A 13,571-nucleotide genomic window follows, 5' to 3' on the forward strand; every position below is an offset into this window, starting at 1 on the left:
GTTTGTCAGTGTATCCTTGCAGGAAAAGACAACACAATTTCAAAAGCTCACACAGATGTCAAGTGTACACATCAAGTCCCATAGTAACAATGATGAGGAAGAGCACTTTATCAGTAGTCCCCTGAGGAACCCGGCCTAGGCTGGACTATGTGTTGGATAATGTCACACCCTGACCATAGTTTGCTTTGTATGTTTCTATGTTTTGTTTGGTCAGGGTGTGATCTGAGTGGGCATTCTATGTTGGATGTCTAGTTTGTCTGTTTCTGTGTTTGGCCTGATATGGTTCTCAATCAGAGGCAGGTGTTAGTCGTTGTCTCTGATTGGGAGCCATATTTATGTAGCCTGTTTTGTCATTTTGGGTTGTGGGTGATTGTCTATGTTAGTTGCTTGTGTCAGCACAGGTCTCATTATAGCGTCTCGGTTATTGTTTTGTATAGTTTGTGTTCAGTGCTTTCTTTAATTAAAAAATCATCATGAACACATCATGAACACATCATGAACACATACCACGCTGCATTTTGGTCCGCTCCTTACGACGATCGTGACAGATAATGATGAAACGAACGGGCTGCTGAGTCTAAGCGCCAATGTGCTGCAAGAAACCATGAGGACGAGCCCTCGATACCTACCCTCAATACCGGGGTGAGGGACTTTATGTAACTCTGTCAGCACAGCAGGAACACCAGTCTTAGCGAGGGTGCACACACTGAGACGAGCAGAGTGTAATGACCCCTGACAGGGACATTAATATTTCAGCTGGACAGAGGTGTACCCACTACTTCACTCTTACCGATTGTTTAAAAAATGCCTACTTAATCCTCATATACGAAGGACGTGTTTTCATCGGAAAATGGCATAGAAATCGTGTTGAGTCATTCTGGTAGTGTAATAGGATTGGTTAACCATTTCCTGTTGCTATGCGCACTCACTTGTAATGAAATAGCTACATTATAGAAGAGTGACTAATGTCAATTTTCAATGATAAAGTAGGAATTGAATCTTCCCACCTGACATAACAGCCTCTGGGTTGATATTTTAGGTAATCTACTGTATTCTCCTGAGCTCAATGGTTCTGCCCCCCCCCGCTGTCGACAGAGGTGGGTGTTGAAGTACCAAGAACCACAGCGTGTCATCTTTGTACATGTGGCAACGGAAGAGCGCTCTGCGTTCTTGGAATTTCATTATCTCAAAATGGCCCTCTCCTCTGTTCTCCTCAGTTCTCAACACTAGGTGGTGATGAGTTTACAGAATGTTATGTCCTACTGTGTAGTCACATGGACATCTTCACATTGCACCTACTGTGTCTTGCTTATCAGATCCCACTAGACTAACATCCAGAAGCTTAATTTAGTTAAGAATTTGATGTCTCACAATACTAGCCTAAACGCTGTCACTTGTATGTTATTAAACAAGGAGGAGGTATTGCTCCTATCAAGCTAGGCTTTTGAGACATTTTGGTGGAAACCTGAACATACCAGTTGAGTGATAATGTTCTCTTTTCTGGGACCTGTTACTACACAGCAGTTTTTTGATATGAAGAACAAATATAATTAATCATATCCTTACAGTACAATTTACAGTACGTTGTTTGAGGATTGAAGATCTGTATCTATCAACTGTTGCTTTTAACTGTGGATCTGAAGATGGAGAGACAGACTGACATGGAACCAGGGCAGAACCACAGGCCCATAGGGGACACAGAGGCACATGCCTCCTCATTGTATCCTGTTTAATAATAATAAAAATAATAATTATGAAGTTGGCTTTAGCTAGCCCAGATAGGTTCCTAATCTCCCAACCTCACAACTAGCTACCAATAAGCCATTTCAGGCTGTCAATCAAGTTAGAGTAGCTAGCTTGTCTAACTATCTTAGCTGGCATGTCTTCTGGCAAGGCTGGTAGACTTTCAAAAACTTTCACTCTGAACCAGCCCCCAGTCATCCTCACATACTCTGAGGGACCACTGCTCACTAACTTCACAGCGACAAACGAGATGACAAAGAGCTCCCACTGTTTAATGTATAAAAGATAGCTCAATCTGTCTGTCCCTCCGATGTAATGCAGAAAGGATGAAAACACTCTCAGGTTCTTGGATTTACAGACAGAAGGGATAGTAATTGCGCAACAATCGATTCTCTCTCACTTCTTTTCCCTCTCACTCTCTCTGTCCCTTCTTCTGTGCACACACATGAAAGCAGTTTCTCGTGACTGGCAGAAGCTAGAATCTTTCATGGAACTGTATATATGTGTTATTATGCAATTCAGGTTTGACAAGGAGTTTGAAACATTTTCACTTTCAGATTTTTATGGGGGCTAGATAGCATATTCCATTATACGTATAGGCTATGCTACGTCAAGGCTATGCTGCGTCAAGGCTATGCTGCGTCAAGCCTATGCTGTGTCAAGGCTATGCTACGTCAGGGGCTATGCTACGTCAAGGCTATGCTATGTCAGGGCTAGGCTGCGTCAGGGGCTATGCTATGTCAAGCTGGCACCTCTACAATACTTCAACTCAAGAGATCAGGGTTGGGGAAAGTACCATAAGGTACCATTTATCATCAAAGAGGATTTTTCCATTTTGAAAATGGAATTTCAATTCACTTCCTTCATTGAAATGAAATGTATATGGTTGAGATTATCATCACGTTATGCATGTGACATCTGAGATATATATCTTGTTGAAACTGAACAAATTGAGGTACAGCAGGCTGCTCAAAAGCAAGAGAGCTATTAACTAGAGTTGGGCTATGATGACAAGCCTTTTGTCATCTGTATTTAAATGAGTCACTAACCAGGAGTGACAGGACCTCCATTCCCCTGCTGGGAGGGGAAAGGAGGTCCTCGTTTATGCAGCTCTATTTTAGAACAAGTTTTTCCTTCTTGGGTGGTTTTCATGAAAAATCCACTTAAAAATCCTTCCTGGTTGACAAAGGCCGTAGAAATCTAGTGGCTAGAATCTCATCACAATATCCTCCTTGACCAGATAACATCTTGCCCTTAATAATTCCATGACTTAAATTGACTTTAAAATCATCTCAAGTCCTAGCTGTAGCCTACTTGTTTTAATGGCTCTAACATGCTCTCATCTTACAGCTTGGGAGATTATCTAAAACGTGTTTCCCAGCATTCTAATAGGAGTTGAAGAAAATGTGAATAAAAGTTGTAAGGTGAAACATCGGAAACCAAACTTCTTAAGAGAGATGAATTTATTGAAAATCCTTTGAAATCAACATCGGAAGACATACTCAATCAGGCGAGGACACACACTCAAAGAAAGTCATAACTTGAGAGAGTTTTACAAGATCAAGGCAGAAAATGACTTTGCCCCGGCTCTCATATCTGAAACTGTGCTGAGTGGAGGCTACAACTGCCTCGAATACATGTCAGACATTACACTGGAGCGGAGACTGGCTGATGTCTCACTGTCGCCCCTGAGGACACTGTTGATCCAAGGCATGTAGGCAGAGAGCTTCATGTAGACAGCGTATTTCTCCCTGGCACAGGCCTTATCAAAGGACAGGATCCCTGCAGCATACACTCTGCTGTCTTTGGGGTCCTGGACTGCCAGGGCACCGCCTGCATCCCCAAAGCACACATTCTCCTGGTACTTGCTGGCTCCAGTACAGAACATGTTGTCGTCTATAGTAGGAGTCTTGCTCAGCACTTGGCCACTGGGGTTGTACTCTGCTTTACAGAAGCCGTGCGATACCACAGGCAACACCAGGTGTTTCAGTAACTCAGCGGGGGTGAAGTGGACCCCCAAGCCCCAGCCTGTGATGATGCCTTTCTTCTGGGCTGCCTCAGCCAGGTCCTCACCCCTCTCAGGCAGAGGAATGGGCATCACATCCTCGCTCAGTGTGAATGGCTCCTTCAGCTGAATCAGAGCCAGGTCGTTGTCCCAGTCTGACACGTTCTGGAAGCCCGGGTGCAGAACCACCTAGAAGGGGGAAGGGAATAATTCATAGGACCTCTTTTTGATGATCTACTGTATTTGTGCTCTGACTACCTGTAAGACTGAGAGAGCCCAGTGATGAGAGCCCAGTGATGAGAGCCCAGTGCAGTTCTGCTTGCTGAAAATACTGAATTGTCTGAATATTGTTTGAAAGAGATGGTAATGGGCATACTAGCTCACCTTTTCAACAGCAACTTCTTTGGAAGCATTGGCTTGGGAGCGTCGCGTGATGCCTAGGTACACCTTGGGGATGATTGGTTCTTTCCCCTGGGTGTCCTGCCTCCTCTTCCTGACAAACAAGTTCCTGCCAGCGGTCAGGACCCAGCGGTCAGAGATTAGAGCTCCCCCAGCGAAGCCCCCGTTCATGATGTTTTCACTCAGGTAGACCATGGCCTGCCAGGGGACATGAGGGGCCAGGGTGCCCCCAACCATACGCCTGAAGCGCAGGTCTGGGCAAGAAACACAACAACATTATTTGTATACAATCTATACAATCTCTATATATTTAAAACACTCCCATCTCCCTCGCACCACCTAGCACATACTGCTGTGCAACTCAAACACAACTGTAAAAGATTATTACAGAAAAATGAAATGTGCCTCAATACAATTCCAGCCTTAGTTTCAGTTTCAGTTTGCTAAAATCAGCACTATTCACTTGAATACACACAGCATTTGGTAATAGCTTTGTGGAACCTTGACCTGACAGAAGCTCAGTAAATGAATTAATCATCTACCGTTATCTGAAAAAATAAGTGTTGTCATGACTTGAGCCAGACAAGGCTAGCTTTCACAGAATTACCTCGGGGGTCACAATACGCAGAAACCTAAATGAGGATGGAATTAGTGTCGTTTCTCTTCTCAAACATTTTCCTTGAAACGCTTGATGAGAGGTGGATTTTTTGAGGAATTTTACTTTTAAAGGCTTTCATGCTCTGTAGATTTTCCTAATGACATATCTTACCATTCAGCTTGGAGGAAGTTGAGACTAAGGATCTGTCCTTCCTTTCCTCCCTGCTTGCCTTCTCTTTGATCCCTGTCATCTCATGTGTGTCGCTGCTGAATCGATTTTTAAGATAATCGGGATAATAGCTGTGAGCCGTGAGACTTAAGGTTTTCACTTGAAAGTGATGGTGACATCCTCATTTTGGCCACAGCTACTGTATTCTCTTCCTCTTACAGAGGCCAACAGGCTGAATAGGAACAGCTTGTGTCTGCTAAGCTCAGAGTAGCCTGAGGGGAGCCATAGTGAAGATTGGCTTCAGAACATCAGATTAGAGTGACAGTGTAATTGAAATGTGAGTGATATCCTTACACGAACCAGTCAGAATGTGCCAGCAAATATAACATGTTTTGGAAATACAAGATTTGCACTTGTATGTCCAATATTTTTGTGCGATATTCTGCATCAATGGAGTAACTTTAACATAACCTTAACATGGGATAAGAAAGGGTGTCAATGCTCCTTGATCTTGTTTTTGTTTGAAAGCGTTTCCTGTCTCAGAACATTTAATCCCTCTCCCTTTGTTGACATTTCAATCTAAATCAGAAGAAGTAAGCCTGTCTTGGCATAAAGCAGGGAATGGGTTATGTGTCAGTTAGATAGATAGTTACCTGAATCGCCTGAGATCTCATCAATTGCATGTGATTCTTGGGTTTTGATTTTGATTCTGACCTGAGCCAGACAGACACAGGAGGCTGCGAGGAGCACTGCCAGGGATGACCTGTGGACAGAAGGAACACATGAGTACAGTACACACACACAGAGCCAACTGACAGACAGAGCCCAAACACTCACCAGTACCACAGCTAACGGTTCCTTTACTTAGGGCTTCTTCGGGGCTTGCATGTTTATCTATATTTAGAAAATGTCTCTAGCTAGAGCAGTTTGAATGTTTTTTTAAAGATTTAAGTAGCTGCATTTCCCTGCCATATTACAAAGATCCTTTGTCCAAAGACATTTCAGAGATTTATTTGGATTGGTACTGCAACGACAACAATTGCCAGGCAACTAGGGTTTCGTTGAGGAAAGAATATGAAAGGTATAACATACCACATTTTGATGGAAATATCAGTATATCAGTTCGTATGTTGAGCTGTGTCTCCTCTGTAAAGACAATGTACTTGAGAAGTTTTGGGACCAATTCCTTATATCTGCTGAGGAGAGAACTCACCCCCTGTCTGCCCACCCCTGGGAATGTTGCTGGACACAGCTTCAGATCTGATTCCCGAAAATCAGAGAGATTGCAAAATCTCTGTTCTTGCCAACCCATTATTGGGATCGTGTCTAAACCCTAACCCTGGCCCCATCTGGAGCTCAGCCAGAGCCCACTAGTATCCGAAAAGACCATCTGAGGGATAAATCATTTCATAGGGTATGAATTATGAAACCAGAACAGGACACAGCACATCTATAATTTCTGTGTCAGTTTGGTCTATTGCTAGGAAAGGAGGTGGATATAAATGCCGCATCAGAGTGTGTTATTTAAAAAATGTGGTACCATCAGAATCCCCAAAACGCTTTCTTCATTATGTTATTTGGAAAACCCCAATGAAAAAGTTGTTGACTCACATTTGCTGTTTATGACTCACTTTGGTAACACTTTACTTGACATCCAGCGTCATAACACGTTATGACACAGATATAACCAGGTTATAATATGTCATAACCTGTTATAATATGGCCATAACCTGTTATAATATGGTCATAACCTGTTATAATATGGTCATAACACTGTCATGACACATATTTAGACCTGTTGTGACATACATTGTGTTATTTTATGACTGGTTATGACACCTACATAAGAGTGTCAAAACCCCCAAAACCTACCACACAAGGCAAAACATTCCATCACACCATAGCCTACATGTCAACAGTATGTTCATGTTATATATATTTTTTTTAAATTGACCATATTCAATTATCATTGTAATTGCGCACACATTGATGTCAGACATGCACCAACCCCAATTCTTTGTGGCTGATGACTAATTTCAGGAGCAGGACAAGACACCCTCTTTTTTACTGATATAAGGGCATGTACAGTTGAAGTCTGACGTTTACATACACCTTAGCCAAAGTACGTTCATCTCTAGGAGACAGAACGCGTCTCCTTCCTGAGCGGTATGACGGCTGCGTGGTCCCATGGTGTTTATACTTGCGTACTATTGTTTGTACTGATGAACATGGTAATTTCAGGCATTTGGAAATTGCTCCCAAGGATGAACCAGACTTGGGTGACTCAAATAATGCCTCAAATGATGTCAATTAGCCTGTCAGAAGCTCCTAAAGCCATGACATCATATTCTGGAATTTTCCAAGCTGTTTAAAGGCACAGTCACCTTAGTGTATGTAAACTTCTGACCCACTGGAATTGTGATACAGTGAATTATAAGTGAAATAATCTGTATGTAAACAATTGTTGGAAAGATTACTTGTGTCATGCACAAAGTAGATGTCCTAACTGACTTGCCAAAACTATAGTTTGTTAACAAGACATTTGTGGAGTGGTTGAATATCAAATCAAATCAAATTTATTTATATAGCCCTTCGTACATCAGCTGATATCTCAAAGTGCTGTACAGAAACCCAGCCTAAAACCCCAAACAGCAAGCAATGCAGGTGTAGAAGCACGGTGGCTAGGAAAAACTCCCTAGAAAGGCCAAAACCTAGGAAGAAACCTAGAGAGGAACCAGGCTATGTGGGGTGGCCAGTCCTCTTCTGGCTGTGCCGGGTGGAGATTATAACAGAACATGGCCAAGATGTTCAAATGTTCATAAATGACCAGCATGGTCGTATCATAATAAGGCAGAACAGTTGAAACTGGAGCAGCAGCACGGTCAGGTGGACTGGGGACAGCAAGGAGTCATCATGTCAGGTAGTCCTGGGGCATGGTCCTAGGGCTCAGGTCCTCCGAGAGAGAGAGAGAGAAAGAGAGAATTAGAGAACGCACACTTTGATTCACACAGGACACCGAATAGGACAGGAGAGGAGGCGGAGACAGGAGGGGTCAGGAGACACTGTGGCCCCATCCGAGTACACCCCCAGACAGGGCCAAACAGGAAGGATATAACCCCACCCACTTTGCCAAAGCACAGCCCCCACACCCCAAATGACCTAAGTGCATGTAAACGTCTGACTTCAACTGTACGTGATAGGCATATCTGGCTTATATGATTATGATGGTCATAATGCTTCTTGACAGTGTCATAAAGTGTATTTTCTTAGTCCAAGTGAAGTGACACAGGATGGTCATAATGCTTCTTGACAGTGTCATAAAGTGTATTTTCTTAGTCCAAGTGAAGTGACACAGGATGGTCATAATGCTTCATGACAGTGTCATAAAGTGTATTTTCTTAGTCCAAGTGAAGTGACACAGGATGGTCATAATGCTTCATGACAGTGTCAGAAAGTACATTTTCTACAAGGTATTTAAAAGATGATGAAAAAACATACTATATAACATATTATGACATGGTTATGACACTGGGTGTAAAGTAAAGTGTTACCCTCACTTTTCAAGAAGAACAAAATGTGCTTGCCTTTGAAACATCTGGAGAGAAACATTTACTTAGTGTTTTTGCATTTGTTGTAAAGGATCCAAGCTTTTAAAATACCAGCTTTGCGAAATCATGTGAATTCCACGTGGCTGTTGACCAAGGTACAAAGAACAGGTAGCCTAGTCGAGTAAAGTTGAGTAAACAAATAGTCTGTCCTTTTGCCAAGCTTCTTGGCTCTCAACAACATTAGGAAAAATCCAGCCTTGCAGCCAATTCATATTCTGGTGTTGGGGAAAGAAATTGAAGGATTAAGTGACATTCTTCTACTGGGAGATCTGGTCATTATCTGATGTATTCCATTCTGAGTTTGCATCCCAATATTACACTTTATATACATCATAGAAGACTGAAATATAACAGAACTGTTAGACATAGAAACACCGGATTTTCTGCGTAAAAAAATTAAATATAATGTTTACTAATGACTCAATTATGAAAAATATGAATGTCACTCCACCTGTGAGGCCACTAGGTCATTTGACTGCAGGACAGAGCTACTACCACATCCCAGTTGAAAGCACCTTCTAACATGTATCAGTGTGTGATCTCATTCTTATGACAACTCGTTGGAGAGGAGTAGTTTGTTCATAACCATCCTCCTTTTAGTCCATGCAAAAATGAGTTTGCAATAGTATCGATTAACTGTACAATGAGAGGCTTTCATTGACAAAGAGAAAAAAAAGCTACAGTGCTTTGTAACAAGGAGGTGAGCGTATAACGTACATGTCACACCCTGACCATAGAGAGCCCTCGGTTCTCTACGGTGTTTAGGTCAGAGCGTGACTCAGGTAGTTATCTAGTTTATAGATTTCTAGGTTGGTGGTTTGTGTTGTTCCCAATTAGTGGCAGCTGGTAATCGTTGCCTCTAATTGGGGATCATATTTAGGTAGGCATTTTCCCCACCTGCATTTGTGGGATATTGTTTTGTGTTTGTGCACCATGTAGTCACGTTTAGTTGTTTGTTTAGTGATATATTTTGTTTGGTTTAAGTTTCTCTTTGAATTAAATATGTGGAACTCAACATCCGCTGCGCCTTGGTCCCGTTCTTACGACAACCGTGACAGTACAGTATGTTGTCGTGTACTTATATTACTGTAGATCTAGGGATTGATGGTGACTAAACAGTATCATGTACCTCATCAGTGTAATTACAGTATATAAAACAGCCATTTTTAATAGGAACTGTGTCAGGGCTAACGAGTTGGCAGATTGTCACTCAGATGGTCTCGTCGGTATCATTCATTCATGTCTCTGAAACAGGTGGGAGGGCTGGCATAATACAATAACTGATGCAAGGACAGAGGGATGGATGCCCTGCCTGCCTGCCTGCCTAGCACTGTAATGCTGTTGATGTCTCTGAACTGTCATGCTCTTAGTGCCTGATGTTACATAAGACTAGTAACGTCATTGTACCTCTGTCACACTCTCACAACCACTGACTGTCCTTAGGCCTTGTGATTCCAGACTGGAACCTGTGTGTTGTGTTGAGTATCACACTACAGGGCAGGACATGATGTACAGGTACGTGTACAGATAAACAGCCATCTGCCAGCAGCAATTTAATTTAGCGTTTTCACGTGTGTGTGTGTGTGTCAAATCAAATGTTATTTGTTACATGCGCCAAATACAACAGTGAAATGCTTACCTACAAGCTCTTTACCAAAGTTGTAGAGTATTAGATAAAAAGATAAACACATGAGAAATAAAACACACAAGCATGAAGCTATATACTGTACAAGGAGTACCAATACCATATTAACGTTCAGCGATACGTGGTAATTGAGGTAAATATGTACGTGTAGGCAGGGGTAACGTGACTAGGAATCAGGATATAATAATACGAGTGAAAAGTAGCAGCAGAGGATATGATGGGTGTATGTGTGAGTGTGTGATTGCATGCGTGTGTATGTGGCATCAGTACACGTGAGTGTGTGTGTGTGTGGATAGAGACCTGTAAGTGTGTATATAGCCAGTGCAGGTAGAGTCAGTGCAGGTAGTCCATACAGATAGTCCGGGTAGCCATTGATTAGCTATTCAGCAGTCTAATTGCTTTCAAGATAGAAGCTGTCTCGGAGCCTGTTGGTCTGAGACCCGTTGCTCCGGTACCGCTTGCCTAACGGTAGCACAGAGAACAGTACATGGCTTGGGTGGCTGAAGTATTTGGCAATTTCCTGGGCCTTCCTTAGACACCGCCTGGTATAAAGGTCCTGGACGGCATGGAAGTCGGCCCCATTGATGTACTGCGCTGTCCACATCACCCTCTGTAGAACATTGTGGTCGAGGGCGGTGCACTTGCCATACCAGACGGTGAAACAGCCAGTCAAGATACTCTCAGTGGTGCAGCTGTAGAACTTCTTGAGGATCTGAGGGACAAACCTGTATTTTTAGTTATTGTTTTTGATTTGTTGTTGAAATAGAGGAGAGAAGCCTCCGGCAGCGTCGTCAAAAAATTGGAATGATGTCAGAGGGGAAAAAACAGTGTTGGTTGTTTGCTTCTTTGTGGTTGTAATATCCCAAACAGACGTTTCAGTTTCACCAATTAAGGATTCCAGCTGTAGCCCTTTCCTGCAGTCAAATGACCTACTGTAGTGGCCTCAAAAAGGAGGATGGTTATGAACAAACTACTCCACTCCTAAGAGTGGTACTTTTATTTCAAAGTAGATTTGTTTGACTACCAAGAAACACTGTGTGACACAGATTTGGTCCACTGCAGTAAAAGGTTTTTAAAGCAGGAGAAAGAGACGAGTCTGCACTGTTGCCAGCCTTTACTCTTCAGCTGTTCTCTGTATGGTTGCACTTTCACGTTGCTGTACTACGCATTCGGCATCCTCTCTACTTTCACTGCAGCACAGGATAGTTTTGTCTGTCTATACAAAGGTCTTAGTCACGAATGTTTCAAACTATTCATGTCGATTCATTCGCTGCTATTCAATAGGGAATCAACAAAGGTTTACTGATTGCCAATCAGAGGATGAGAACTGTCCCTTTGAACCAGGTGACTCATGCCTGAGTCATCTGTGATCATATAACATTCAAAACCTCCTTAGATCAACAAGTCACATAGTCTTGCATGACACCTACAGGAATTTCGTAACTCTGGACGTCATTCATTTCTTAAATATTTTCCAATTTCCAATCCATTGCTCTGAGTCATATGAGTTCATTGTATTTCATGCTCCCATTGTGAGGAGCCTCTCTATCTACGTAAATAGTGGAGTGGAGTCAGGCAAGATGGCCATGGACTTTCTTTGTTTTGGCAGGGTCTGTTACGCCAACTTAAAAGCTACTTGAAACTTTACGTCTTTCAGTTTGAATGACTCCTCGGCAAAGATACAATCCCGTCAACAGTTTAATTCATAGATTTGTTTCTTCAGAATGCAATAAGTTATCATGTTTACGCATTTGACCTTCACTGTCCTCAAACCTTTGTCTGACCACGTATTAACAGACACAGAGTCATCTGTTGTCGTCTGGAGGACTGGCTGCTGGCTGCTTGTCAACAACTTTTCAATCTATCTATTTATGTATTGCCTCATGACCTTAGTTTAACTGTTGTACCCCATCAGATCCCCCAAAAAAAAAAAATATTGTTTTACTCCATTGTTTGTAAACAATGTAAACAAAAACTGTATAGCCTCAAAACATGGTTAAAACTATCATTTTAATTCCATGGATGGTCAGTCCTTGCATCCATAACTCTGTCTATCATTTTGAAAGTGGTTTCATTTCTCCAGCCCCATCGCACATCCCTTTACTAAAACGTTGTTATTGTTCAAACTGCAGATTACAATTGGCTACATTAGGGTGCTTCTAAGACAGGATGGAGGAATTCACAATTGACAAGAGGAGAATCTACATAGTAAAGCACTCAAAGCAAAAATATCAATAACACCACTCAGCACAGATGCTATGACTACCTGACAGCCATGTGGTTGAAATACAGTTCTCACCAGGGTGCTGTACCTTTAAGGAGATGGTGTGGTCTATGCTGTGCTGTGGGGGACCATATGGTTAAAGGACATCAAGGAACTTTGCAGATCAAATGAGCCATTTAATGTGACCGACCGAGAAAATGGGAAGAGGGCATGGGAAGGCAATAGGAGCAGTGCTTTCTGGGTCTGCTGTGACCAAATGAGAAAATGGGAAGAGGGCATGGGAAGGCAATGGGAGCAGTGCTTCCTGGGTCTGATATTGTGATGTCAGCGTAGTGTAGTCTACTGATCAGCTGCATTCCCCAGTTGTCTCTCATTGTGGGTCATATGACCATAGAATTAGAAGTTATTTAATAGGATCTCTATACATATTATTCAGCTGGAGTGGACTGACAAACTCATTAGCTAGCTACATCCTCTCATGAGAAACAAAAGTCCTTTTGGAAAATTAGTCAAATTAACCGCATGGGTGAGCTTACTTTCACTCAGAGCCTAATTTAGTTACATGGAGAGTTTTTCTCCTGGAATTTCTCATTTGCATCATGCTATGTCACTACATGCTGACTAGCTTTTAAAAGAGGATAATGAACAGAGAACTGTCTTTTCTCTGTGGTATGGTTTTGCTATCTTGTCTGTGTAATCCAACGACAAGTTGACTTGAGTGTGATCTTGGAGGGAAGACACTGTGCTGAAAATATAAACTGTCAGGCCCATTGACTGCCCTGATACAGGTGGAGACGGTTGTATTATTCATTACATGAGCTTGAAGCCAAAACAGACCGTAAAGTCATACGTTTGTCCCTCTCCATTAACAGTCAGCATGTTATTTTTATATAGCCTTAGGGGTTTGTAGGTACAGTATGTGGACTCCATACCACACAAATGCGTGATAAGACAAGACAAACATGGACATGCTCTGGGAATGCTTTGACGTTGCCAGGTTATCCATATCGGAAAGAAGAATGACCTTGTTGTATTTCTATGTGATTGAGTGTGTGCATTTATATGTTGTTAACAATTATGTAGTAAGTCACTAATAGTTCAGCACCACAATATGACATCTAGTGATTGAAGAAGTGTTTACCTGGCTCTGTGGATCTACCGTTGACTACAAGCTGTTGTTA

At 42.2% G+C, this 13,571-nt stretch overlaps 1 protein-coding gene across 1 annotated transcript; it reads right to left on the reverse strand.

Annotated features, from left to right (window-relative positions):
- Positions 1 to 3,188: 3,188 nt before the first annotated feature.
- Positions 3,189 to 6,116, reverse strand: LOC112235770 (haptoglobin-like). The gene is made up of 4 exons (XM_024404290.2): positions 6,006 to 6,116; positions 5,567 to 5,676; positions 4,133 to 4,401; positions 3,189 to 3,937 (listed from the first exon to the last, which is right to left on the reverse strand). Exons 1-4 carry the CDS (start codon positions 6,008 to 6,010, stop codon positions 3,362 to 3,364), a joined length of 960 nt encoding a protein of 319 aa, XP_024260058.1. The 5' UTR covers positions 6,011 to 6,116; the 3' UTR covers positions 3,189 to 3,361.
- Positions 6,117 to 13,571: the final 7,455 nt, after the last annotated feature.

Source organism: Oncorhynchus tshawytscha, linkage group LG12 (genome assembly GCF_018296145.1).
Source record: "Oncorhynchus tshawytscha isolate Ot180627B linkage group LG12, Otsh_v2.0, whole genome shotgun sequence".
NCBI lineage: Eukaryota > Metazoa > Chordata > Actinopteri > Salmoniformes > Salmonidae > Oncorhynchus > Oncorhynchus tshawytscha.

Coding starts and splice junctions, on each gene's coding strand:
- LOC112235770 (XM_024404290.2), bottom strand. Junction 4,402..5,566: donor TGAGATCTCAGGCGATTCAG/GTAACTATCTAT, acceptor TTTCTTGCCCAG/ACCTGCGCTTCAGGCGTATG. Junction 3,938..4,132: donor AAGAAGTTGCTGTTGAAAAG/GTGAGCTAGTAT, acceptor TCCCCCTTCTAG/GTGGTTCTGCACCCGGGCTT.